Consider the following 26,008-nt stretch of genomic DNA (forward strand, 5'->3'; position numbering starts at 1 on the left):
CGCTGGAGGGAAAGGGAAGCTCAGGTATCTGTAGAATTCTCATGGCTGTGGAGTTTGGGGTAGTGGCTGGGGACAAGGTACCAGGACTCTGACCCCAGGGCCAGTGCTCTGAATTATTACTGGGTGTTGGGGCACTACCATAAGGACCTAGACTTCCCATGAATGGTCAGGATTAACCTGCCAGACACAGACAATGATGGTAGAGGAAGGAACGTCTGTTTCAGTGAAGGTTAGATCTGGAATGGAGTGATGACCATGTGCACGCTTTTCTCTATGCTTTTTAGATAACTTAAACTATTTTGTTAAGAGAGAGAGAAAGCGATAGGAAAAAACAACAAGAAAAACATGTGCAAGAGCACCAGGTACTGGGGCTCACATTTATAATTCTAGCTATACAGGAAGTGGAAATCTGGAAAAATGAAGTTCAAAGCCATTGGACAGGTAAGTCCACTCAACTCTATTTCCAATTAGCCAGCAGAAAGTTGGACTGGAGGTGTGGCTCAAGTGGTAGAGTGCCAGCATAACAAGCATGAACCTAAAACCTGAAAAAAAAAAAAAAAAAAAAAAAGCTGGGCACCAATAGTTCATGCCTTAGCTACTCAGGAGGCTGAGATCTGAGGACTGTGGTTTGATGCCAGCCCAAGCTGAGAAGTTCATGAAACTCATCTCCAATTAATCACAGAAAAAGCCAAAAATGGAGTTGTGGCTTAGTTAATAAAGTGATAGACTTGAGCAAAAGGAGCTCAAGGGCAGTGCCCAGGCCAGTACCTAGGCCCAAGCCTTAGGACTGGCAAAAAAAAAAAAAAAGGAATCAGTTAAGATGCCAGACTCTCAGAAACATAATTTTTTAAAAAGCATATTTTTCTCCCAAAAAGAAAAACTGTAGGAGAAAAATAGCTGTAAAAAAGAAGCATGTCCCAAATAAAATGGGGCAAGGCCCTGGGTAACTGGTAGGGCACAAAGGGAGAATAATGGAGGCTCAGAGCTGTTTCAAGTCTCATGTGCAGTGGTTCTGGAAGGAGGTACCTGGTGCTGGAGTGTGGCAGGGAAGGTACTTCTTAGGGGTTCTGGAAGGGCACGTAGAGGTTTACAGACATATAGGCACTGGAGATGGCGTAGGGAGCTGGGGAGGGAGGGAACTGATTTCATCTATCATGTGGGCAGGGGAATATTTAAACTCAGGCCTCACTATAGCCTGCGCTAGCCTGAAACTCCTGTCTTCCAAGAAGGCATGTCCCACCATGCCAAGTCTAGGACTCACTTTGTGTGTATGTGTGTCATGGTACTGGGACTTGAACTCAAGAGCTTGGGCATTGTCCCTTAGCTATTTTGCTCAAGGCTAGAAGCTTTAACACTTGAGCCATAGCTTTGCTTTCAGCCTTTTTTCTTTTTGGTGGCTAGCTGGAGATATGAGTCTCACCAAGGTTCCTGCTGCTTCAAATCACAATCTTCAGATCTCAGTCTCCTGAGAAGCTAGGGTTATCAATTAGTGTGAGCCACCAATGCCAACGCCGATGCCTGGCATATGTATGTCTTCAAAAATGTAAGTCTCGGGGCTAGGAAGATGGCTCAGTGGTAGAGCGCTTGCATTGCATGCCTGAGGCCCTGGGTTCGATTCCTCAGCACTACATAAGTAAAATGAAAAAAGCCGGAAGTGGTGCTGTGGCTCAAGTGGTAGAGCGCTAGCCTTGAGCTGAAGAGCTGAAGGACAGCGCCCAGGCCCAGAGTTCAGGCCCCACGACTAGACCCTCCCCCCCCAAAAAAATGTAAGTCTGCTGGGTGCTGGGAGTTCACACTGATTGATAATCCTAGCTACTCAGGAGGTTGAGATTTGACCACTACAGTTAGAAGCCAGCCTTCCAGTAAAGTATGTGAGACTTATCTCCAATTAACCACCAAAAATCTGAAAATGGAGCTGTAGCTCAAGTGATAGAGCTAGACTGGAACAAAAAAAACTCAGGGACTGAACCCACACCCCAAGTTCAAACCCCAGGACTGGCACGAGGGAAAAAAAAAAAAGAAGAAGACATAAATGTAGTCAAAAATATAGTATTATAAGTATAACAAGGGGCTGGGAAGGTGGCTCAATGGTAGAGTGCTTGCCTCACATGCATGAGGCCCTGGGTTCGATTCCTCAGCATCACATAAGCAGAAAAAGCCGGAAGTAGCACTGTGGCTCAAGTGGTACAGCACTAGCCTTGAACTGAGGGACAGCAACCAGGCCCAGAGTTCAGGCCCCAGGACCGACATAAAAAACAAAACAAAACAAAAAAAATGGATGGGGCACGATGATACACATTTATAGCTTAGATTACTAAGGAGGTAGGTGGGGGGAAATCACTTGATTGTGAATTTAAAACCAGCCTGGGAAACCTAGTGAGGCTGTGAAAAAAAAAAGTCAGGTACCAATAGCTCATGAGTGTAATCCCATACTCAGGATGAGATCTGAGGACCAGGGTTTAAAGCCAGCTTGAAGACTTTCATCTCCAATAAGCTACCAAAAAGCTGAAAGCGGATCTATGGCTCAAGTGGTAAAGCACTAGCTTTGAGGCAAAAAGAAGCTCATGGACAGTGCCCAGGCCCTGAGTTCAAGCCCAGGGCAGCACAAAAACTATCTATCTATGGCTAAAAAAAAAAAAAAAAAAAGAGGGGCTGGGAAGATGGCTTAGTGGTAGAGCGCTTGCCTTGCATGCCTGAGGCCCTGGGTTCGATTCCTCAGCACCACATAAGCAAAAATGAAAAAAGCCGGGAAGTGGCGCTGTGGCTCAAGTGGTAGAGCGTTAGCCTTGAGCTGAAGAGCTCAGGGACAGCGCCCAGGCCCAGAGTTCAGGCTCCACGACCGGACCCCCCCCCAAAAAAAAAGAGAAAGAGAGAAAAAAGACTTCTTTGTCTATATGTTATGACAGATTTTAATATGCACTTCGCTACTGTGGATGGAGGAGTCTAAGCTGTACAGCTTCTTTGGAGGGTGAAGCAGCAATATTCAAGTAACAGAAAATGAGAACACCTTGGACAATTTTATAAAATGTGGCAGATGCAGGGAACTGCAGCCATTTGCCAGACACAACTTTGCATCAGAAGTAAGTAAATAACCCTGGCATACAAACTAACACTCAAAGGGAGAGTCTTTAACTCCCATTTCCTGTATGGGGAGCAGGAAATGTTTCTTTTTTCCATTTCTCCCTACTTTAATCCTGTTATATCAAAATAAACCCTCCCCTCCTTTAACTGTCAAAAAGACAGTAACACTTGAAATGTGGTTTATAAAACCAGTCTTGTTACTGACCAGTACAAGTGTTCTGTGCCATGGGAAGACTCAGCCCACCACAATGGTTATCTCTGGGCAGGGAGAATGACAGCCCTCTACCACTTGAGTCATAGCCCCACTTCCAGTTTTTGAGTGGTTAGTTGGAGATAAGAATATCATGGGGGCCGGGCGCTGGTGGCTCACGCCTGTAATCCTAGCTACTCAGGAGGCTGAGATCTGAGGATCGCGGTTCAAAGCCAGCCCGGGCAGGAGAGACCGTGAGACTCCTATCTCCAATAAACCACCAGAAAACCGGAAGTGGCGCTGTAGCTCAAGTGGTAGAGCGCTAGCCTCGAGCTAAAGAGCTAAGGGACAACGCCCAGGCCCAGAGTTCAAGCCCCACGACCGACTGACAAAAAAACAAAAAAAAGAATATCATGGGGAGCTGGGCACCGGTGGCTCATGCCTGTAATCCTAGCTATTCAGGAGGCTGAGATCTGAGGATCACAGTTCAAAGCCAGCCTGGGCATGAAAGTCCGTGAGACTCTTATCTCCAATAAAACCACCAGAAAACCGGAAGGGGCACTGTGGCTCAAGTGGTAGAACGCGTGCCTTGAGCTGAAGAGTGCAGGGACAGTGCCCAGGCCCAGAGTTCAAGCCCCACGAACAACAACAAAAAAAAATATATATATATATCTCATGGGGATTTTTCTGTCAGGGCTGGCTTTGAACCCATGATCCTTAGATCTTAGCATCCTGAGGAACTAGGATTAGAGGCGTGAGCCACTGGTGCTTGGCTCAGAAAGGCATTTCTAAATTGCTTCAATTTTTTTTTGGGTCCGGTCGTAGGGACTGAACTCTGGGCCTGGGCGCTGTCCCTCAGCTCTTCAGCTCAAGGTTAGCGCTCTACCACTTGAGCCACAGCGCCACTTCCGGATTTTTTTCTTTTTGCTTATGTGGTGCTAGGGAATGGAACCCAGGGCCTCATGCATGCAAAGCAAACGCTCTACCACTGAGCCACCTTCCCAGCCCAATTGCTTCAATTTTTAGCAAGAGATATTTAGTTTAATAATTTTTAAAAAATTTACAGAAAGGACCAAGGTCAGGAGTGGTAAGGCACACCTGTAATTCCAGCACTCAGGAGGCTAAGGAAGAGCGATTATAAAACTGAGGCCAGCCTGTAGTTCCATGACCTCTACCCAAGAGAGAAAAACGCTTTCTAGTCATTTTGATGGGCAAAGAGAGAGCAGAACACATGGCTCCTACAGCAAGTCTCAGACGTGGTCCTTTGTGCTTGCTTTCTGTAGGTGTGAGGATGCTGGATGCTGCTTATCACAGCAGCTGTGCTGGCAGCACATTCCCAGCCGTTAACAACTACTAAATCCTCTGCATATCATCCTTATAACATTAAAAAATCGAACTGGTGGCCGCCGGTGGCTCACGCCTGTCATCTTAGCTACTCGGAGGCTGAGATCTGAAGTTCGCAGTTCAAAGCCAGCCCAGGCAGCAAAGTCTGTGAGACTCTTATCTCTAATAAACCACCAGAAAACCAGAAGTGGCGCTGTGGCTCAAGTGGTAGGGTACTAGCTTTGAGCTCAAGAGCTGAGGGACAGTACACAGGCTGAGTTCAAGCCTCACGACCAACAAAAAATAAATTAATTAATTAAATAAACCAACATAGGTAAGCCCTGCTAGAACCTAAATCTTATGTTAATTTTGTAGCTGATTTGGAAGCAAAATGAACCTAAGACTTCAGGGACTAGAAGTTCAAAATTTACAGATTTTAAAACTTGTCAAAAATTATGAGGCAGGGAATAAGGCTTGGTTCAAATGGAAGAATGCTTGCTTAGCAAGTATGAGACCCTGAGTTCAAACCCCATGACCAAATAAATAAATAAGCAAATAAATGAAACAACAATGTACATACTAGAAAGGCAGGTGAGGGATGGAGCTCAGCTATCCTATGTGGGGGAGGGGGCATCTTGACCCACTCTCCTTGTGTTCATTTTAGACCAAGTCTAAGGATTTCACTTGCCGTCCTCTACAGCCTTACATACCCCCCCCCCACCCCTCCCAGCCCACAGAAATTTTTAACCCTTCAACATTCCCTCCTTTCCCTAGAATCTGAAAAGGAATGGAACAGCTTAGAGCATAGATTAGTGTGGACCTTACCTTTGCTCCCCCAGGACTGCTCGAGCACCAAAATACCTTTTCAGTTCTGTGTCTGGATTCAAGTGTCTAGAGAATTAAAATTTTTAGAAAGAAAAATTAAGTTTTGTTCTGCTATAATGATTCTGGGAATTTTAGGGAGCCATGTAAGGATCTAGTAACTCTGGTTTGAAAATCACTGCCCTGCCTACGGTGGGGCCGCTGACGGACGCCAACAGGGGAAGCAGCCGTCCTGTTGGAAGAAGACACCTGGAGCCGGTCTCTTTCACATGGCATTTGTCTGTGAGGAAGTTAGAGCTTCCTAAACACCTGAAACTAGAATACGGTATTCCAAAGAACTCTAGGTGACACTTTTTTTGTGGGGGAAGGGAACAGTACTAAAGGTTGAATACAAGGCCTCAATGCTTGCTAGGCAGGCATTCTACCACTGAAACCATGCCATGCCCAGAGCCTTGTTTTTGTTTCAATATAGTAAGATCCTGATTCCCTCAAAATAATAATAATAGCACTGCTGGCTCATGCCTGCAATCCTAGCTACTCAGGAGGCTGAGATCTGAGGATCGCAGTTCAAAGCCAGCCTGGGCAGGGAAGTCCATGAGATTCTAATCTCCAATGAATCACTCAGAAAAAAACCAGAGTGATGCTGTGGTTCAAGTGGCAGAGTGTTAGCCTTGAGCAAAGAATCTCAGGGTCAGGGCTGAGAAGGTGGCTCAGTGATAGAGCCCTCGCCTTGCATGCCTGAGGCCCTGAGTTCGATTCCTCAGCACCACATAAGAAAAAAGAAAAAATCTGGAAGTGGCGCTGTGGCTCAAGTGGTAGAGCACTAGCCTTGAGCTGAAGAGCTAAGGGACAGTGCCCAGGCCCTGAGTTCAAGCCCCAGGACCTTGGCTTATAAAAAAATAAGCCAAGGCCTTAGTTCAAGCTCTGGTACTGGTATGTATGCATGTGCCTGAGTGCATGCATGCACGTACGCGCACATACATGCACGCACACACACGCACACACGTAATAACCAATGTCACAGGAACCAGATTTCAGTGCATATCTATAAGACCAAGAGATGGATAACCACCCAAGGATAACAGTACTTTTAGTTATTTCTAAACTGTAAGGGAGGGACAAAGAACAGTGACAGAACGTGAGGTACGTGAGAAGCAGTGTATGAATGTGTGAACATGTCATGATGAACCTCCTGTACAACTAGTATATGCTAATTAAAGTTTAACTAAAGAAAGCAACCAAAACAAAACAAACTGAGCACAAGTGATTCATGCCTATAATCCTAGCTACTAAGGAAGCTGAGATCTGAGGAGCCTGTTTCAAAGCCAGTCCAAGCAGGAAAGTCCCAGAGACTTTCTGATTAACCACCACCAAGCTGAAGTAGAGCTGAGGCAAGTAGTAGAGTAGTAGCCTTGGGCACAGCAGCTCAAGGACAGTGCCCAGATAGCCCCAGGACTAGAATCAACAAAAACAAAAAACAACTAAAGTTGGGTGCCTGGGGGCTCACACCTATAATCCTGTATTAGGAGGCAGAGGTGAGGGTCTTAGTTTAGAGCCAGCCAAAACAGATAAACATGAAAGACTTTTATCCCCAATTAACCAGGAAAAAGCTAAAAGTGGCAGAGCGCCAGCTGTGAGGGGGAAAAAAAAAGCTCAAGTCCCTGAGTTCAAGCCCTATTACCAAAATATAAAATCAACCTATAGGGCCAGGCCTAATGGCTTACACTTGTAATTCCAGTTTCCCAGGGCAGAGATCAAGAAGATTATAGTTTGAGGCTAGCCTGGGAAAACTTAGTAAGACGACACCCCCCCCCCCCCCGCCCCGGTCCCCCCATCTCAACAAAAGAGACAAAGCAGGCACTGTTGTCTCACACCTATAACCCTAACTACTCAGAAGGCTGAGACCTGAGAATCACAGTCTGAAACCAGCCAGGGCAGGGCACTCTTACCTCTAATTAATCCCCCAAAAGCCAGAAGTCTAGCTGTGGCTCCAGTGGAAGAGCACTGGCCTTGAATAAAAAAGCTCAGGAATAGCACCCAGGACCCAAGTTCTAGGCCCACGGCAGACAAAAAGGTGTGAGGACAAGACAGAGCTCGGTGTAGGTGGCTCACACCTATAATCCTAGTTACTCTGGAGACTGAGAGCTAAGAATTGTGGTTGGAAGCCAGCTCAGGTAGAAAAGTCCCCAGGAGACTTTTTTTTTTTTTCGTTGGTCGTGGGGCTTGAACTCAGGGCTTGAGCTCTTCAGCTCAAGGTGAGTGCTCTACCGCTTGAGCCACAGCGCCACTTCCGGTTTCCTAGTGCTTTATTGGAGATAAAGAGTCTCACAGACTTTCCTGTCCAAGCTGGCTTTGAACCATGATCCTCAGATCTCAGCCTCCTGAGTAGCTAGGATTACAGGCATGAGTCACCGGTGCCCGGCTTTCCAGGAGACTCTTATCTCCAATTAACCACTCAAAAAATGGAAGTGCTACCAGGTGCCGGTGGCTCACGCCTGTCATCCTAGCTACTCAGGAGGCTGAGATCTGAAGATCACAGTTCACAGCCAGCTTCGACAGGAAAGTATGTGAGACTCTTTATCTCCAATAAAGCGCTAGGAAATTGGAAGTGGCGCTGTGGCTCAAGCGGTAGAGTGCTCGCCTTGAGCAACAGCCTTGAGCTGAAGAGCTGAGGGACAGTGCCCAAGCCCAGGGTTCAAGCCCCATGACTGATAAAAAAACAAAACACAAAAAAAACCTGGAAGTGGAATTGTGGCTGAAAGTGGTAAAGCACTAGCCTTGAGCACAGGGTCTAGGTACTTACTATCCCTGATCCCCAAGTTCAAGCCCCAGAACGACCACTACAGGCTGGCCTAAGGGAAAAAGTCTGACATCTGGAAAATAATTAAAGCAAAAAAAAAAAAAAAGGCTAGGGGCTGGGAAGGTGGCTCAGTGGTAAAGTGCTTGCCTTGCATGCATGAGGCCCTGGGTTTGATTCCCCAGCACCACATAAGCAAAAAGAAAAAAGCTGGAAGTGGTGCTGTGGCTCAAGTGGTAGAGTGCTAGCCTTGAGCTGAAGAGCTGAGGGACAGCACCCAGGCTCAGAGTTCAGGCCCCATGACTGGACCGCCCCCCGCCAAAAAAAAGGCTAAGCACATGGCTAAAGTGGCTGAGTACCACCTAGCAAGCCTGAGGCCCTGAGTTCAAACAGTACCACCAGAGAAATGTAAATGTTAAAATCCTCTAAAATATGCATACATTTTCCTTTTCTTTTTTTCTCCAAAAAGTTATTTCATAAAAGTTTAATGATAATTTATTTTTTATGTTTTTGTCGGCCATGGTGCCTGAACTCTGGGCCTGGGCGCTGTCCCTCGGCTCTTTAGCTCAAGGCTATTGCTCTACGACTTGAGCCACAGCACCACTTCCGATTTTTTCTGCTTATGTGGTGCTGAGGAATCGAACCCAGAGCCTCATGCATGCAAGGCAAGCACTCTACTACTGAGCCACCTTCCCAGCCCTAAGGATAAATTCTTACGACCATATTTTTTAAGGAATTTTATGTTTCCCCCTCCCTAGTACGGAAATAGAACCTAGGGTTTTATATAAACTCCCCAGACCTTACCACTATTTTTCTTTTTGTGCCAGCCCTGGGTTTTGAACACAGGGCTTGGGTGCTATCCATGAGAGTTTCTGCTCAAGGCTAGTGCTCTACCACTTGAGCCACAGCTCCACTTCTGGCTTTTTGGTGGTCAGTTGGAGATAAGAGTTTCACAGACTTTCCTGCCTGGGCTGGCTTTGAACTATGATCCTTAGATCTCAGCTTCCCCAGTTGCTAGGATTATAGGTGTGAACCACCAGCCCTCAGCTCACACCTTACAAAATAAACACAGTAAACCTTTAAAATAAACATGGTCAAAGTAAAGACAGTAAACTTTCTACTTTTAGTCCCCTATGATGGAAGAGCTGTACCTGTGCTCCACATACAGCACATGCTTTCTAGAGCTTAGAGGAGGGGGGCCTGGGCAGCTGAATTCACTGTTGTCCTCAATTCTCTCCAAGATGCGATCAATATCTTCCAGTCCATGTTCCTAAAAGTCCAGAACAATGTGTTAATAACCACTTTGACCTTTTAGTTTTTTTGTCAGTCATGGGGCCTGAACTCTGGGCCTGGGAGTTGTCCACTCAGCTCTTCAGCTCAAGGCTAGCGCTTTGCCACTTGAGCCACAGCACCACTTTCAACTTTTTCTGCTTATGTGGTGCTAAGGAATTGAACCCAAGGTCTCATGCATGTAAGGCAAGCACTGTACCACTGAGCCACCTTCCCAGCCCTTTTCTTTTCTTTTTTTTTGGCCAGTTCGGGGCCTGTGCACAGTCCCTGAGCTTCTGTTCAAGGCTAGCACTTTACCACTTGAGCCACACCGCCACTTCTGGCTATTTTTGTGTAAGTGGTACTGAGGAATTGAACCCAGGGCTTCCTGCATGCTAGGCAAGCACTCTACCACTAAGCTATACTCCCAGCCCGAAGTTTTGGATGTAGAAAAAGCCGGAAGTGGTGCTGTGGCTCAAGTGGTAGAGTGCTAGTCTTGAGCAAAAGACAGTGCCCTGGCACTTAGTTCAAGGCCCATGACTGGCAAAAAAACAAACAAACAAAAAAAAACCAAAACACTCAAAAAAACCTAAACAAACATGCAACAAATTCTTACGTTCTATCATGTAGACATTTTGATTAAGATAAGTAGCAGCCCAAACAAGCACATTAGTATTCACTGCTCTCTTAGCCAAACAGAAAACTTCAAGGCTAGCTACTGCTTTGTACAAGTTACAAATAAATGCTTATTACTTTTTCATGGATAAAGCTCTGTGACATTCAAAAAACTATAAGGGAAAAAAATTAATCCTTTCTTCAAAGAATAGTAAATTTTTTTTGGTGAGAATGTTGAAAGGGGTGACTTTGATTAAGATATATTCATAACTGCTTTGTTAAGTGGCAATTCCTTTATGCAACTACTTAAATAAAACAAAAATAAAAATAATTTTTTGTTTGATCTTATTGTTGCATTGTAGATCCAAATGAATTAATGTTGTGTAGTAAGTGAAATATGGTTTGTAAATCCTAGCAGATAGCACAAAGCTACAACTTTTCAACACAAACAGAATCAAGACCTCAAGGCAAGAAGGGGAACAAATTCTCTAAGGACAGACTAGCCTGTCAACAATTTTTCTTTCTGGCAGGGGTGGGGAGGGAGATGGCTAGCAATGGTGCATGAACTCAGGGCCTCAAGCTCTCACTTGGTTATTTCACTACCACTTGAGACACATCTCTACTTTTGTCTTTTGCTACTTAATTGGAAATAAGTCTCTCAGCTGGTGGCTCATGCCTGTAATCCCAGCTACTTAGGTGGATCAAACAGTTTGAAGCCAGCCTGACAAGAAAGTCTATGAGACTCATATCTCCAATTAATCACTGAAAAAGCTAGAAGTAGTGCTGTAGCTGAAATGGTAGAGTGCTAGCCTTGAGCAAAAGGAACTTAGGAACAATCCAGAGTTCAAGGACCAGGACTGGCCAAAAAGAAAAAGTCTCTCAGATTTGTCTGTCTCAGCGGTTCCAAATCAATGTTCAGATCTTTGCCTACTGAGTAGCTATAATTGTGTGAATGAGCCTGGACCATCAACCATTTCTGTATCTACTACACAGCTAAGCTGTTAGCATAAGAAAAAAGTCAGACAGTAATCTTCACACAGTGTAACAGGACAGAGCTGGGGAAAGCTCTCTACTGAAAAGAGCTACTTATTATTTACTTACTCATTAATTATTTTTGTACAGTACAGGAGTTTGAACTAAAGATCTTGAACTATGGCTTAGCTTCTTCCTTTTTTTGAGGGGGTGGAGGAAGGTGAGGGTCAGTCAGAACTCAAGGCCTGGGTGTTGCCCCTGAGCATTTTTTTTTTTTTTTTTTTGCTCAAATCTAGTGCTCTAACACTTAGCACTACCAGTTTTCCAGTGGTAAATTGGAGATAAGAGTCTCATGACTTTTCCTTTCTGAGCTAGCTTCAAACTGCAATCTTCAGCCCCCTGAATAGCTAGGATTACAGGCATGAGCCACCAGTACTGACTCGCTTAGCTTTTACATCCATGGATGTACTTGAGCCATACCTTGAGCCATACCCTCACTCCCAACTTTTTGCTGGTTAGTTGCATTTTAAGTCTCACAGGTTGAGCACCAGCGGCTCCATCTGTAATCCTAGCTACTTTAGGAGACCAAGACCTGAGGATTTCAGGTTCAAAGCCAGCCTGGGCAAGAAAGTCAGAGACTCTTATCCCCAAGTAATCACTGAAAAAAGCCAAAAGTGCTGGCCAGGCGTCTGTGGCTCATGTCTGTAATCCTAGCTACTGAGGAGGTTGAGATCTGAGAATTGCAGTTCAAAGCCAGCCTGGGCAGGAAAGTCCATGAGACTCTTATCTCCAATAAAAACCACTCAGAAAAACCGGAAGTGGCACTGTGGCTCAAGTGGTAGAGTCCTTGCCTTGAGCTGAAGAGCTGAGGGATAGCATCCAGGCCCAGAGTTCAAACCCTATGACCAAAAAAAAAAGAAAAAAAAAAAGCCAAAATTGGCACTGTGGTTCAAGTGATAAAATGCTAGCCTTGGGCAAAATGGAGCTCAGGAACAGTGCTGAGAGTTCAAGCTCCAGGGCTTGGGAGTCTCACAGACTTTTCTGCCCAGGTTGGATTTGAACCCTGATCTCAGACTCCTGAGTAGCTAGAATTATAGGCATGAACCAGAGGCACCTGGCAAAATACAGTTTCTAATTTCTGTTCAAACTTGGAACCAAGAGTAGGCTGTGACCAAAAGGAAAAGGTAGGCTGGGAATGTGGCTTAGTGGTAGAATGCTTGCTTAGCATGCATGAAGCCCTGGGTGTGATTCCTCAGTACCACATACACAGAAAAGGTGGAAGTGGCCAGTGGTAGAGTGTAAGCCTTAAGCAAAAGGAGGGGGGGGGGGAGAGGAAGAGGAAGAGGAGGAGGAGAGAAGGAGAGGAGGAGAGAAGAGGAGGAGAATAAGGAGGGGGGAAGGAAGAGGAGGAGGAGAATAAGGAAGGGGGAAGGAAGAGGAGGAGGAGAATAAGGAGGGGGTAGGAAGAAGAGGAGGAGGAGGGGAGGGAGAGGGAGGGGGAAGACAGGTAGCAAAACAAGTACATTTTCCTTTTCTTTTTCTTTGCTGGCAGTCCTGGAGCTCAAACTCTAGGCTTTGGTGCTGTTCCTGAGCTACTTTTCATTCAAGGCTGCAATTTGAGCCACAGCACCACTTCCAGCTTTTTCTGTGATTAATTGGAGATATGAGTCTCATGGACTTTCCTGCCTGGGCAAGCTTCAAACCATAACCCTCAGATCTCAGCCTCCTGAGTAGCTAGGATTACAGGCACGAGCTGCCAGCATCTGGCCATTTCCTGTTTCTTTACCTGACTATTTGCTTCTTTACTTCCACTGGGAAGGAACCAAACTATCAAGTGAAAATAAACTTTTTCTAGCACCAACTTGAGGAACCCAGCCAGAAGGGAAGAAAAAAGGCTTAAGGAGACTAACCAGATTAGGTATGATACATACCGAGGATTCTCCTGGACAATTTTTCTTATTTTTCTGCTTCTTTTTCTTCTTTCGGAGTTTGCTACTTGCATTACACTAATAAAAGGAGACATTTCAAGCCATAGAAAGGGAAGTAAAAATCTTAAATCATGAGAAGCTGTCACTATCCCCTTCCTTACCTAGCAAGACCCCTCACCTTACTTTCATGCCAGAAATCTCCCATGGCCGTCCTCCCAACCATGGGGTAACCTCTGGACCCGCTTCAGAGTTCCCCATGACCTGAGTATCAAGATGGCTCAGTAGCCGGGCACTGGTGGCTCACGCCTGTAATCCTAGCTACTCAGGAGGCTGAGATCTGAGGATCGCGGTTCAAAGCCAGCCTGGGCAGGAGAGACCGTGAGACTCCTATCTCCAATAAACCACCAGAAAACCGGAAGTGGAGCTGTAGCTCAAGCGGTAGAGCGCCAGCCTTGAGCTGAAGAGCTGAGGGACAGCGCCCAGGCCCAGAGTTCAAGCCTCACGGCCGACCAAAAAAAAAAAAAGAAAAGATGGCTCAGTAGGCTTTTGTACTCTACTTTGCCAACCACTCCCTGCACACTTCAGTAATCCTGAAGACAGGTCCTCCCAGGGCTCCTGCCTCAGTGCTCCCCCACACCTGCTCTGGAATAACTTCTTCCATGAGACCCCAGGCCTCACTAGCTGGAACAAACACTCCCACAAAACCACCATGGGTCTTAAGAATTTCAATGCAAATTTCATGAGGGCTCCTGTGAGAATTTTAAACAACTAAGTAATTAACATAAGTGAACTAAGAAAAGTAAGCTGCCAAGAAGTTGGCAGAATTAAGTACAAGGCTGCCACCCTGAGCCCTCCTCCCTCCAGCATACTCTGGCCTTCTCATTACCATGGGCCCCATCACCTGTTCTGGGGTTTCTGCCTTAGCTGTGTGTCCATTGCTCTTGCTCACTTTCTCTGGGCTTCCATGCTCAGCTTGCCCTTTGTCTCCGGCCAGCGTACAATCAGACCTCTCCCCAGTCACTCCAGAGTCGCCCTCAAGATCCTCAATGTTTATCTGGAGAACAGACGGGAGGAAAACAGGCTGCCAACACAGTCAGGTGCAGTGATGCTCAGACAGTCAAAAAGGAGAGGCAGACTCAGAGGGATCAGGGCCGCCAGGTGGTAGGAGGGAGGACTATCTCTGCCTATGCAGCATAATTCTAGCCAAACAAGTTCAGGCTCAGTCAGGGAACACTAGAGAAATTTGTGTGGTGTATGGCATTTGTCTTCAAAGACAACACCAACAAAAATCCCCCACATTACCATTTATATCCAATTACCAAGCACCAGCCAAATGCAAACTTTCAAATACACAGCTGAGTAGTGAGGGTCTCTCTTTCCATTGCCTGCTTAAGCCTCAGCTCATAAGGCAGAACAGACAAGAGGCTAGGGGAAAGAGTACACCTACAAACATTTTTGAGTGGTGCTGGGCATGGATGGCTCACACCAGTAATACTAGCGACGCCTAGCTGAGAGCTGGAGGGTCACGGTTTGGTTCTTCTACAATATGCCATCTTCTAAAACACTTGTAATGGCTGGGCTGGAGGTGTGGCTCAAGTGAGAGTGCCAGTGCAGCAAGAACAAGGCCGTAGGGCTGGGAAGGTGGCTCAGTGGTGAGCGCTTGCCTTGCATGCATGAGGCCCTGGGTTCGATTCCTCAGCACCACATAAGCAAAAATCCGGAAGTGGCTCTGTGGCTCAAGTGGTAGAGCGCTAGCCTTGAGCTGAAGAGCTGAGGGACAGCGCCCAGGCCCAGAGTTCAGAACACACGACTGGACCCCAAAAAAAAAAAAAAAGAACAAGGCCATAGCTGGGCGTGGGCGGCTCACGCCTGTAATCCTAGCAACTCAGGAGACTGAGATCTGAGGATCACAGTTCAAAGCCAACCCAGGCAGGAAAGTCTGTGAGACTCTTATCTCCAATTAACCACCAGAAAACTGGAAGTGGTGCTGTAGCTCAAGCGGTAGAATGGTAGTCTTGAGTTGAAGAACATAGGGACAGCAACCAGGCCCAGAGTTCAAAACCCATCACTGACAAAAAAACAAAACAAAACAAAAAAACAAACCAAGGCCATAAATCCAGACTTTAGTATATCTAATATAAATAGTGGTCCTTTGCTTTTTTTTTTTTACAGTCATGAAGCTTGAAGTCTGGGCCTGGGTGCTGTCCCTCAGCTCTTCAGCTCAAGGCTAGTGCTCTACCACTTGAGCCACAGCTCCACTTTCCGGCTTCTTCTGCTTATGTGGTGCTGAAGAATCAAGCCCAGGGCCTCATGCATGCAAGGCAAGCACTCTACCACTGACCCATCTTACCAGCCCAATCTGAAGATTTTATACGTAAAATGGTATAGTATTTGTGCATAATCCATACAATCCTCAGTCCTGTATAATTGTGTGTGTGTGTGTGTGTGTGTGTGTGTGTGCGCGTGCATGCGCGCGCGCTAATAATGGGACTTGAACTAAGGGGCTCCACCTCTTGCTTGGCTTTTTTCATTCAAAGCTGGTATTCTAGGGCTGGGAAGGTGGCTCCGCAGTAGAGTGCTTGCTTCACATGCATGAAGCCATGGGTTCAATTCCTCAGCACCACATAAACAGAAACAGCCGGAAGTGGTGCTGTGCTGAAGTGGTAGAGTGCTAGCCTTGAACTGAAGAGCTGAGGGACAGTGCTCAGGCCCAGAGTTCAAGCTCCATGACAGAAAATAAATAAATAAATGAAAAATCTGCTTTAAAAATAAAAAATGGATTTAAGAATGGAAATGAAATGGATTTAAGAGTCTCTTGGACTTTTCTTCTGGGCTGTATTCAAACCTTGATCCTCAGATCTCAGCTTCTTAAAATGGCTACGATTACAGGTGTGAACCATTGGTGCTCAGCATGGAGGCTTGTTCTCTGTACAGGGCTGAGGATTGAAACCAGAGCCTGTGCATGCTAGTGGCAAGTTGCACCACTAAACCATACCCCCAGACTTATGTTGCTGCCTCCTCCTTTTTTTTTTTTTTTGGTTGGTTGTAGGGCTTGAACTCTGGGCCTGGGCGCTGTCCCTCAACTCTTCAGCTCAAGGCGAGCGCTTTACCACAGTGCTACTTCCAGTTTTCTGGTGGTTTATTCGAGATAAGAATCTCACAGAGGGGCTGGGAAGGTGGCTCAGTGGTAGAGTGCTTGCCTTGCATGCCTGAGGCCCTGGGTTCAATTCCTCAGCACCACATAAGCAAAAAGAAAAAAGCTGGAAGTGGCGCTGTGGCTCAAGTGGTAGAGTGCTAGCCTTGAGCTGAAGAGCTGAGGGACAGCGCCCAGGCCCAGAGTTCAAGCCCCATGACCGAACCAAAAAAAAAATCTCTATTCCTGCCCAGGCTGGCTTTGAACCGTGATCCTCAGATCTCAGCTTCCTGAGTAGCTAAGATTATAGGCATGAGCCACCAGCACCCAGCAAACCTGTTACTTTGACAGCTGCTTGCCAGAACACTGCTCTAGATAATGGGCTTATATAAGTAAATAACAGGAAGCTTATATTCTAGTAATGGGAGATAAACAATATAAAAATAAAAAGAATAAACAAGTAGCTTGTCTTGTATGTTTGTTGGTAACTGACAGGAAAGGGAAAAAAATAACAGAATAAAAGCAATGGGAACAGTGGGTGACCACATGCTTTAATTAGACAGTAACAAGTACCCTTTTAAGTACCCATTTAAGGAAAGTTCACGGAAGGTAAGGGGCCGAGGCTTATGTTCATATTTGAACAAAGGGAATTTGTTTGGTAAAGGCAGGTCAGGAAGCTTGAGCAGAACAAGCCAGATTATAAAGAGATAGGATGGCCATCACGACAGACTGGACAAACCTGGTGCTACTGAAGATTGTTGGGAGATGATGGAAACACAGGCCGTGATCAGCACAAGTTCAGAACAAAATGTTCAGGAACAAAAGCAAAGGCAGACATGAGAAGCCCTGCCAGGTGGCTGAGCAGAAGAAGGTGTGGGCTCAGCAGTAAGATCAGTTCACATCTGGACACACAGATCTAGGAGGAAACTGGCATTGAGCTGCATCCACAGCCCTGGGAGGAGGCCTGAGCTCCTCCTAGGTGATAATATTCTACCAGAAAGCAGGGTGCTGGAATATGGGTTAGTGGTACAGCATGCTTAGCTGGTGTAATTTTAGCTCAAAACAAGCAAGAAGAAAGAGACAAGGGAAACACCAAATCTTGAGTCCATTATAATTTGGGTGATACACATAGGCATCATTTCTTTCCATTTGTATATATAATCACCTGCCATTTTTCTCATTCCTCCTGAATATTCCCAACATTCTATTTACCTTTCTTCATTAGTAGGGACATTACACTTGTTCCCAATATAAAAACCCCCACCAGTAATCATAGCTATTCAGGAGGCTGAAATCTGAGGATCATGGTTCAAAGTCAGTTCAGACCAGAAAGTCCTTGAATTTTTTTTTGTTTTTGTTTTTTGTCGGTTGTGGGGCTTGAACTCTGGGCCTGGCACTGTCCCTCAGCACTTCAGCTCAAGGCTAGCACTCTACCACTTGAGCTACAGTGCCACTTCTGGTTTTCTAGTGGCTTATTGGAGATAGGAGTTTCACAGTCTTTCCTGTCGGGGCTGGCTTTGAACCTCGATCCTCAGATCTCAGCCTCCTGAGTAGCTAGGATGGCAGGCATGAGCCACTGGCGCTTGGCTAGTCCTTGAGATTTTTATCTTCAAAATTAGCCACCAGAAAACCCTTATTACTGCTATGGCTCAAAGTGATGAGTGCTAGCCTTGAGCCAAAGAGCTCAAACACTGGGCCTCGGCCTTGAGTTCAAGCCCTATGACCAATAAAACATAAATGAGTGAAAATAAATAAATAAAAGCCATGTAAGTAGAAAGTTTTTGTTTTTTTTTGCCAGTCCTAGGTCTTGAATTCAGGGCCTGAGTGCTGTCGCTGAGCTTTTGTGCTCATGGTTAGCCCTCTATCAAACACAGTTCTACTTTCAGCTTTCTGGTAGTTAACTGGAGATACAAGTCTCACAGACTTTCCTGCCTGGGCTGCTTCAAACCACAATCCTAAAATCTCAGCCTCCTGAGTAGCTAGGATTACATGTATGAACCACCAGCGCCAGCTAGAAACATGTTTTAGGTTGGAACTACTTAAAGATTTAAATTATCAGCCTGTGAACGTGGCGTAGTGGTACAGGGCTTGCCTAGCATGCATGAAGCCCTGAGTTCAATTCCTCAGTACCACATACCCAGAAAAAGCCAGAAGTGGTGCTGTGGCTCAAGTGATAGAGAGCTAGCTTGACCAAAAGAAGCTCAGGGACAGTGCCCAGGCCCTGAGTTCAAGCCCAGACCTGAGGAGGAAAAAAAAATTAAACTACCTTTATTAAGATTTGAAGCCTGGTGCTGGTGGCTCACACCTGTAATCCTAGCTACTCAGGAGGCTGAGATCTGAGGATCACAGTTCAAAGACAGCCTGGGCAGGAAAGTTCATGAGGCTCTTATCTCCAATAAACCACTAGAAAACCGGAAGTGGTGCTGTGGCTCAAGTGGTAGAGCGTTGCTAGCCTTGAGCAAAAGAAGCTCAGGGACAGCGCCCAGGCCTTGAGTTCAAGCCCCAGGACTGGCAAAAAAAAAAGCCAACAAAGATTTGGGTATATTTTGTGGTGCTACCAAGTGAACTTCATGCACGGTAGACAAGCATTCTACTATAGAGCCGCAGATAATCTGTATTTATAGTGAAGTCATCAGTACCTCTTGTCAATCTCCTTTCCAGGTTGTGAAGACGTAACTACAGTGCCTGACACATGCAAATATCCTCCAAATGAAAATTAATCTTGCTGGGGGGCTGGGAAGGTGGCTCTGTGGTAGCGCGCTTGCCTCGCATGCAGGAGGCCCTGGGTTCGCTTCCTCAGCCAGAAGCGGAGCTGTGGCTCAGGCGGTAGAGCGCTGGCCTTGAGCACTCCTTGAGGCTCCGGAGCAGCGCCCGGGCCCTGAGTTCAGTCCCCACTCGGCAGTGGCGCTGTGGCACCTGCCCCACCGAGGTCGCGCCCGGGGCCGCGGCCTGGCGCTTCCCAGCGAGCCCGAAGACCGCGGCCCGGGCCGCGGAGCACCGCCCCCTCCGGCGCGGAGGCGTCCGGGGCAGCCGGGCCCCGCCCCGCCTATGACGTCACGGCCGCGCCCTCCGCGCGGCAGCCCCAACCCGACGCCCAAACCGTACCGTGACGTCACGCCCCGCCCCGCCTGGCCCCCTCCCCCACGCCGCCCGGCTTCTCACCAGCTCGAACCGGTTGTTGACTTGGACGCCGTCCTTTCCGGTGCCCGCGGGGCGTCCTCCACCCATTCCTCGTTTTGATCCTCCTTCTTCCCCGTCATCGTCATCGCGGAGTACAAACTGCAGGGCGTCGGGCCCGAGGGGCTCTTGACCGCGCTGTTCTCCCCTCAGTCTCCGGAGGGCCCGGCGCGACATAGGACCCGACGGCCTGCCGTCTGGAGACAGAGCAAAGGAGACCGGCCGGCGCGCCTGCGCACTTACGGCGCGCTGGGTGAGACTGGCGCGCCTGCGCACTTACGGCGCGCTGGGTGAGGCTGGCGTGTCGCGTCTGCGTGCTGTGGCTCTCCGGAACTTCCGGTCCGTTACCAATGGCGTCAAAAAAGGCCCAGGAGTCGCCGGACGTGTTCTCGCGAGAGCTGAGAGCCCCTGAGCTCGAGCTGTGCGCGGTGTAGTGGCTGCCGCCTGCCTTTCCGGGCGTGCGGGATAGGGCGGGCCAGGCTCGGCGCGAGCTGTGCCCTGACTCGGGCCCTGGTTCTCAGAGGGCAGCCGGAAGGCCGGAGGGCACGCGGTCCCCGCTCGGCGTGCCTCGCCTCTTCAGCCTGCCTCGGGACGCAGGAAGCTCTCACTGCACCCGAAGCTTCGCAGAGCCGCCCACTCCCACGCTTCCCCCGGGAGACACCGCGCCGGGGCGCACCCTGCAGCCGAGCTGCGCGGGAGCCTGAGGTCAGCCAGCGCGGGCAGGAAAAGCCCCGAGACTGCTGCCGGTCGTGGGCCTGCACTCGGCCTGGGCGCCGTCCCTGCGCCCTCCGCTCGGGCCACCGCGCCGCCTCCCGTTTCCGGGTGGTTTTTTGGCGATCAGAGCCTCATGGACTTTCCTGCCCCGGCTGGCTGCGAACCGCGATCCTCAGATCTCAGCCTCCTGAGTGGGCGCGAGCCACCACACCCGGCCTCCAGTTAATCACGGGGAAAGCTGGAAGTGGGAAGTGGCGCGGTGGCTCCAGTGGTGAAGCGCTAGCCATGGGCAAAAAAAGGAGCTCCAGGACAGCGCCCAGGCCCTGAGTTCAAGCCCCAGGACCAGCAAAAGTAAAAATAATAGGTCCTCGTTTTTTGCTCTTTATTGCCACTAATGCAACAGTGGGTGGCTCCTATACATTTAGGTATGAGAATCAGTGGTCTGAGGCTGAGGATTCTGTCCCTACCAGGCATCATAATCAATGCATCCATCACTCCTACTCCAGTCAGGCGTAGCACTCCATCCCATGGCTCACTGTTTGGGACTAAGCTTTCTGTGTCACCCTTACTCTGGTGGTGTGACTAACTTATGGAAGCCTGTTGCCTAGCCTATGAGTGGAAACGGGAGGTCTCAATCCTGAACGGCTTCTCTTCCCTGAGCAGTCATGAACACTGAGGCCCCAACATCAGGCCCAACTTGGAATGGGTCTTCCCTAAACAATCAACAGCAGGGCTGGGAAGGTGGCTCAGTGGTAGAGCGCTTGCCTTGCATGTCTGAGGCCCTGGGTTCAATTCCTCAGCACCACATAAGCAAAAAGAAAAAAGCCGGAAGTGGTGCTGTGGCTCAAGTGGTAGAGTGCTAGCCTTGAGCTGAAGAGCTGAGGGACAGCGCCCAGGCCCAGAGTTCCACAACCAGACCCCCCCCCCAAAAAAAAAAAAAACAGCAAATGTGAGTTTCTCCCTGAACGCTTAAGGCCTGATCTGGTCCTCAAGATATATCAACTGTATTTGCCAAGATCTCAAGTAGATGAGGTTCATGATGAGTTGATGATCACCTTTACCCATGGTTGGGGAGAAGAAAAGGGGCTACAAAACTCCAAATATAGCAAGAACACAAAACCAGGAAGTCTCCTTGACTTTGTCTTACAGTTTGCCTGTCTAAAGTTGCCTAAGTGGCCTCTGGAAGATCTCTGTGGAGCTGTATGGCATGAAGGGATTGCTTTGCCCAGATATTCCCAGATAGGCTTTTGTTGTCTTCATACTGGCTTTTCAAACGTCCCTTGAGGTTGAGAGTATAAGGCTGTGTTGCCCTGTGCCACTTTCTGCAATTGTAAATCAAATGCACTTTAGCCCCTGGAACTGCCCATGAGAATGCTGCATAAAGAAATTTTTTTTTCCTGCTGAATCTGGGGCTTGAGCACTGTCCCTGAGCTTTTTACATTCAAGGTTGGCACTCTACCACTTGAGCCATAGCTCCACTTTCTGTCTGACTTTTTTTTGTTGTTAATTGGAGATAAGTCTCTTGCCCCAGATGGCTTTGAGCCAAGATACTCAGATCTCAGCCTCCCTAGTAGCTAGGATTACATGCATGAACCAATGATACACGTGTGTGTGTGTGTGTGTGTGTGTGTGTGTGTGTGTGTGTGTGTGTGTGTGTATGTGCCACTACTGGGGCTTGAATTCAGAGCCTCACACTCACTTGGCTTTTTCACTCATGGTTGGTGCTCTATCACCTGAGCCACACCTCCACCTCTGGGTTTTTGCAGTTAAGAATCTCTTGTCTGCCCAGGCTGGCTAGCTTCAAACAACAGTCAGATCTCAGGGCTTCATGTCTGCTAGGCAAGCCCTCTGCCCCTAAGCCACATTCCCAGCCCCTACTTTTCTTGACTACTTTGATTTTGTATATTTGAGTTTCCTGGACTTTAGCTGTTAAAAATATTCTTTCCCATGGGCTCAATTGTTATATGTCATGTCCCTTTGAGGCCTTCTCCAGTACAGGGTAGGGTGTTGGACTCTGTCTTAAACAGACAGGCCTCAATAGAGGTCCTGGTATATTCTAGGATAAGTTGCCAAATTCTTTCATCTTGAGCCTTTTTTTTTTCTCTTTAAAATGACATTTTAAGCCAGGCGCTGTGGCTCATGTCTGTAATCCTAGCCACTCAGGAGGCTGAAATCTGAGGATCGTGGTTCAAAGCCAGCCTGGGCAGGAACATTCATGAGACTATCTCCAATTAGCCAATAGAAAACCGGAAGTGACACTGTGGCTCAAGTGGTAGAGTGCTATCTTTGAACAAAAGAAGCTTAGGGACAGTGCCCAGGCTCAGGGTTCAAGTCCCAGAACTGGCAAAAAAAAAAAAAAAAAAAAAAAAGTCTCCTGGCTTCAAATGTTGATCCTCAAATCTCAGCTTCCCAAATAGCTAAGATTACCGGCATGAGCCATCAGCACCTGGCTTCCTTCCTTTCTTTTGCCAGTGCTCAATGCTGTCCCTTAGGTTTTTCACACAAGGATGGCACGCTACCATTTGAGCCACACTTCTACTTCTGGATTTTTGCTGGTTAATTGGAGATGAGTTGTATTTTTCCTGCCTGGCTTCTACTTGCAATCCTAAGATCTCAGCCTTCTAAGTACCTAGGATCACAGGTGTGAGCCATCAGTACCCTGCTGAGCCTTAGTTTTATTATATGTTAGGTGGTATGTTGACAACCAATTTTCTGGGTAAATGTGAGTGGTGGGTGATTATCAGAGCTCCTACCTGGATCCTCTCCTGTGAGCCCCAGGAAAGTTATCTACCTAGAGAATAGGACTTAGGGGTCTGGGAAAATGAGACCAAAGGATCTCTAATGTTAGTAGCTAATGCAGGTGACAGATGGTAATGTGAACTATTGTTCCGCATGGAGATGACCAGGGCAAAGGAGTTGGTAGAGAAGCTGACCAAGAGCTCTGTAACAGAAGTTGTCCTAAACACCTGGTCCTGCAATGTGCATCCTGATGGAGGTGCCAGGGAGGCCCATCCTGGTTCTGTGGGGCCCAGCCTCGCCTTGAAAGAGCATACAGCTGCCTCAGTTGAACCCTCAGTGCCCACCTCAGAAGGTAGATAAACTTTATTAGGCCAATAGTGGCAAGTGCACAAGTTCCCACAGCTGCTTTTTCCTGTCCTGGGACCACCCAGTATCATAGGTTCTTAGGACCTATGAGGGAGAACAGCACCAGCATGAAGTGGGCTTGGAGGGACAGCATGTGTGGGTGTCAGCAAAGAACAGGAAGCAAGCTTGGCTTTGGGATTTCCAGATGGAATTGTGAAGTGCCTGGAATGCCTTCCTGAAGAATCTCACCCACTTAAGGGCTCCCTTGGTACCTCTGCTGCCTAAGCACCCTAAGGGACAGCAGAGGCAGACCAGGTCCTCTGGTCCACCTGGGAACCAAGGTGTCCTGTCCCAGTCTGGACATTCAGTCATGGAGAGGAGGCAGCTGTGCATTCACTCCTGGAGTGGAGAATGACCAGGGCCCCAGTCAGGGGAGCTATGCCAGTGGTCCCAACATCTAGCATCCCCTGCCCTCCTCCTGAGGAAATCCCTATGTCTCCAAGGAGTCCTGAGAAGAAAAGGAGAGGGAGGGTGCTGGAGTAAGCCTGGCCTCAGACACCTGGGCCTGGAGACAATGTATATAAATATATAGGCCAGGTGAATATATTATATAAATGTATCTATATATGTATATATGTACATGCACAGCCCAGGACAGTGCCCCGGGCCTGGAGCAGAATGGTTCAGCTTGGCGGTCTTGGGAAGTCACTTGAAGTCAAGAGTCCTGGTGCTGGGGATGTAGAGAGACTGGGTCTGGCAGCTGCGGCGAGGCGTGGCATTGATGACATCCACACTTCTGCGGCTGGAGCGGACTACCTCGGCCACGAAGCTGGTGCAGTCACTGCAGACGTCCTTCAGGGTACAGCCGTGGGCATAGATGTGGGGGAACTCCTCCTCTACGCTCCGCCACTGTGGCCCCTGAAGGGATCTGGGTAAGGTCACAGTTCAGGAGATCATCAGGGAGGAGAGCCCACCAAGGCCAAGATGACCCACAGACCCTGCCCCTCTCCCATTCTAGAATCTCAAATTCCATCCATTTTCATGTCCGTATCCACCTTCTACAATCTCTCCCCTTCTTAATCCACAGGAAATTGAGGAATGAGCATGCCTGACAAAGCGCTTCCAGGCAAAAGCTCTTCTTCTACAGGAACTTGGGTCCTGGTCCTTAAGCACTCACACTCAATGTTATATTGTCCCACTTCCCAAGCCCTCCAGAAAATACCTGAGTTGCATCCCCAACCATCTTGAATTCCCATTTCTTTGGTGGTGCCCTCACAAACAGTGCCCAAGCTCAATCTTCCCTTTGCTGTCAATGCCTAGCCACCACCTGAGACCAGCAAAAAGGCCAAGGAACACACTGGAAAGCATCTCTCTTCTGTGTTGGTGTGGCTTTGGCAGTTGACATCCTCTGAGGACTCTCAAAGCCCAATGTGTAGACGGGAATGTGTGCATACTTCTTGGAAGGCATCTTCATCTGCAACACAGGGAGGTGTGGCAAGGCATCTTGGGATTGTCTGGCCACACCTCATCCTCCCCACCCTGACCAATGGAGCCCAGAGACTAGTAATTGCTTCTACAACCATGTGTGGGGCCAGCATGGTCTTCCTTCATGTTGGATCCAAGGTATTTTTTATCCAATTGGATAGAGACTTCATAGGTGAACCATGCTACTTTAAAGCAAAGATCTAGTATCTTGACCTGCACATAGTTACACTAATGAGGAGAGAATGTTCCAGTGTCAAGGGATATTTGTTTTCTTTATTTCTTTCAAAGGGTATTTTTAAAGGATTTGAACTGGGTCCCAGTGGCTCATGGCTATAATCTTAGCTACTCAGGAGACTGATATCTGAGGATTTTTATTAAAAGTCAGTCTAGGCAAGAAAGTCTGTGGAACTCTTCTCTCCAGTTAACCAGCAAAAAGCTCAAAGTAGAGATGTGACTCAACTGGTAGAGCATCAGCCTTGAGCAAAAAGGCTCAGGCACAGCACCCGAGCCCTGAGTTCAAGTCTTAGTATTGGCACCAAAAACAAAAACAAAACAAACAAAAAATTCACAAAAAGTAGCAATGGCAGAAGTCTCAATACATTCTTGTGTCTGTGGAGGCATGGTGAAGGACACATAAGCAAACAGTTTACTTCTATGCACACCTTCACCTAAGCATGCACAAACACCAGTGTCAGAGGGACTCTGGAGTGTGTGTGTGTGTGTGTGTGTGTGTGTGTGTGTGTGTGTGTGTGTGTGTGTGTGTGTGTGTAGTGCTTCTCAGAACAGCCTACTCACATGGGATATTTGAAACTTACGGGGTTTTTGTGGTGTTTGTTTGAGATAGGTTCTCATTATATAGCCCACGCTGGCCTTAGTGTGTGGCACTGGCTGGCCTGGGCATCATAATCTCTCAAGCCTCCCAAGTGCTCGTATTACCACCATGCCAGCTTTCAAAACATTTTAACAAAGATTTACCTATAAGGGAAGTTTTTTTTTTTTTTTTTTGTCGGTCGTGGGGCTTGAACTCTGGGCCTGGGCGCTGTCCCTCAGCTCTTCAGCTCAAGGCGAGCGCTCTACCACTTGAGCTACAGCGCCACTTCCGGTTTTCTGGTGGTTTATTGGAGATAGGAGTCTCACGGTCTCTCCTGCCCGGGCTGGCTTTGAACCGCGATCCTCAGATCTCAGCCTCCTGAGTAGCTAGGATTACAGGCGTGAGCCACCAGCGCCCGGCTTATAAGGGAAGTTTTTAACTACTATTTATTGTGTAGGAAACAGGATGTTTCTTATACTATGTTTCTCTGCTTTAATCTTCCAGTTTTCTGGTGGTTAATTGGAGATAAGAGTCTCACAGAAGCTGGGCACAGGTGGCTCATGCCTGTCATCCTAGCTACTCAGGAGACTGAAATCTGAGGATCACG

The 26,008-nt window shown here is 47.7% G+C and overlaps 2 protein-coding genes across 4 annotated transcripts in view; both read right to left on the reverse strand.

Moving 5' to 3' along the window:
- The window catches only part of Tcf25 (transcription factor 25), a 38,149-nt gene extending 18,583 nt beyond the window's left edge, over positions 1 to 19,566 (reverse strand). The window contains exons 1-5 of one of the 2 annotated variants that reach the window (XM_042702239.1): positions 19,293 to 19,566; positions 13,947 to 14,051; positions 13,001 to 13,075; positions 9,365 to 9,483; positions 5,420 to 5,485 (exon numbers count right to left, since the gene is read on the reverse strand). In XM_042702239.1, the coding sequence (XP_042558173.1) occupies positions 5,420 to 5,485; positions 9,365 to 9,483; positions 13,001 to 13,075; positions 13,947 to 14,051; positions 19,293 to 19,484 (557 nt within the window). In that variant the 5' untranslated portion in view covers positions 19,485 to 19,566. Of the gene's footprint in view, positions 1 to 5,419; positions 5,486 to 9,364; positions 9,484 to 13,000; positions 13,076 to 13,898; positions 14,052 to 19,292 lie in introns of both variants that reach the window. The other variant, XM_042702238.1, reaches the window with a different exon arrangement.
- A 3,589-nt stretch (positions 19,567 to 23,155) lies between these two features.
- Positions 23,156 to 26,008, reverse strand: part of Spire2 (spire type actin nucleation factor 2) — a 37,665-nt gene continuing 34,812 nt past the window's right edge. For both annotated transcript variants that reach the window (XM_042702214.1, XM_042702213.1), the window contains exons 14-15: positions 24,464 to 24,579; positions 23,156 to 24,033 (exon numbers count right to left, since the gene is read on the reverse strand). In XM_042702214.1, the coding sequence (XP_042558148.1) occupies positions 23,811 to 24,033; positions 24,464 to 24,579 (339 nt within the window). In that variant the 3' untranslated portion in view covers positions 23,156 to 23,810. The remainder of the gene's footprint in view (positions 24,034 to 24,463; positions 24,580 to 26,008) is intronic.

Source organism: Dipodomys spectabilis, unplaced genomic scaffold, assembly GCF_019054845.1.
Source record: "Dipodomys spectabilis isolate Male_0828 unplaced genomic scaffold, ASM1905484v1 ptg000318l, whole genome shotgun sequence".
Lineage (NCBI taxonomy): Eukaryota > Metazoa > Chordata > Mammalia > Rodentia > Heteromyidae > Dipodomys > Dipodomys spectabilis.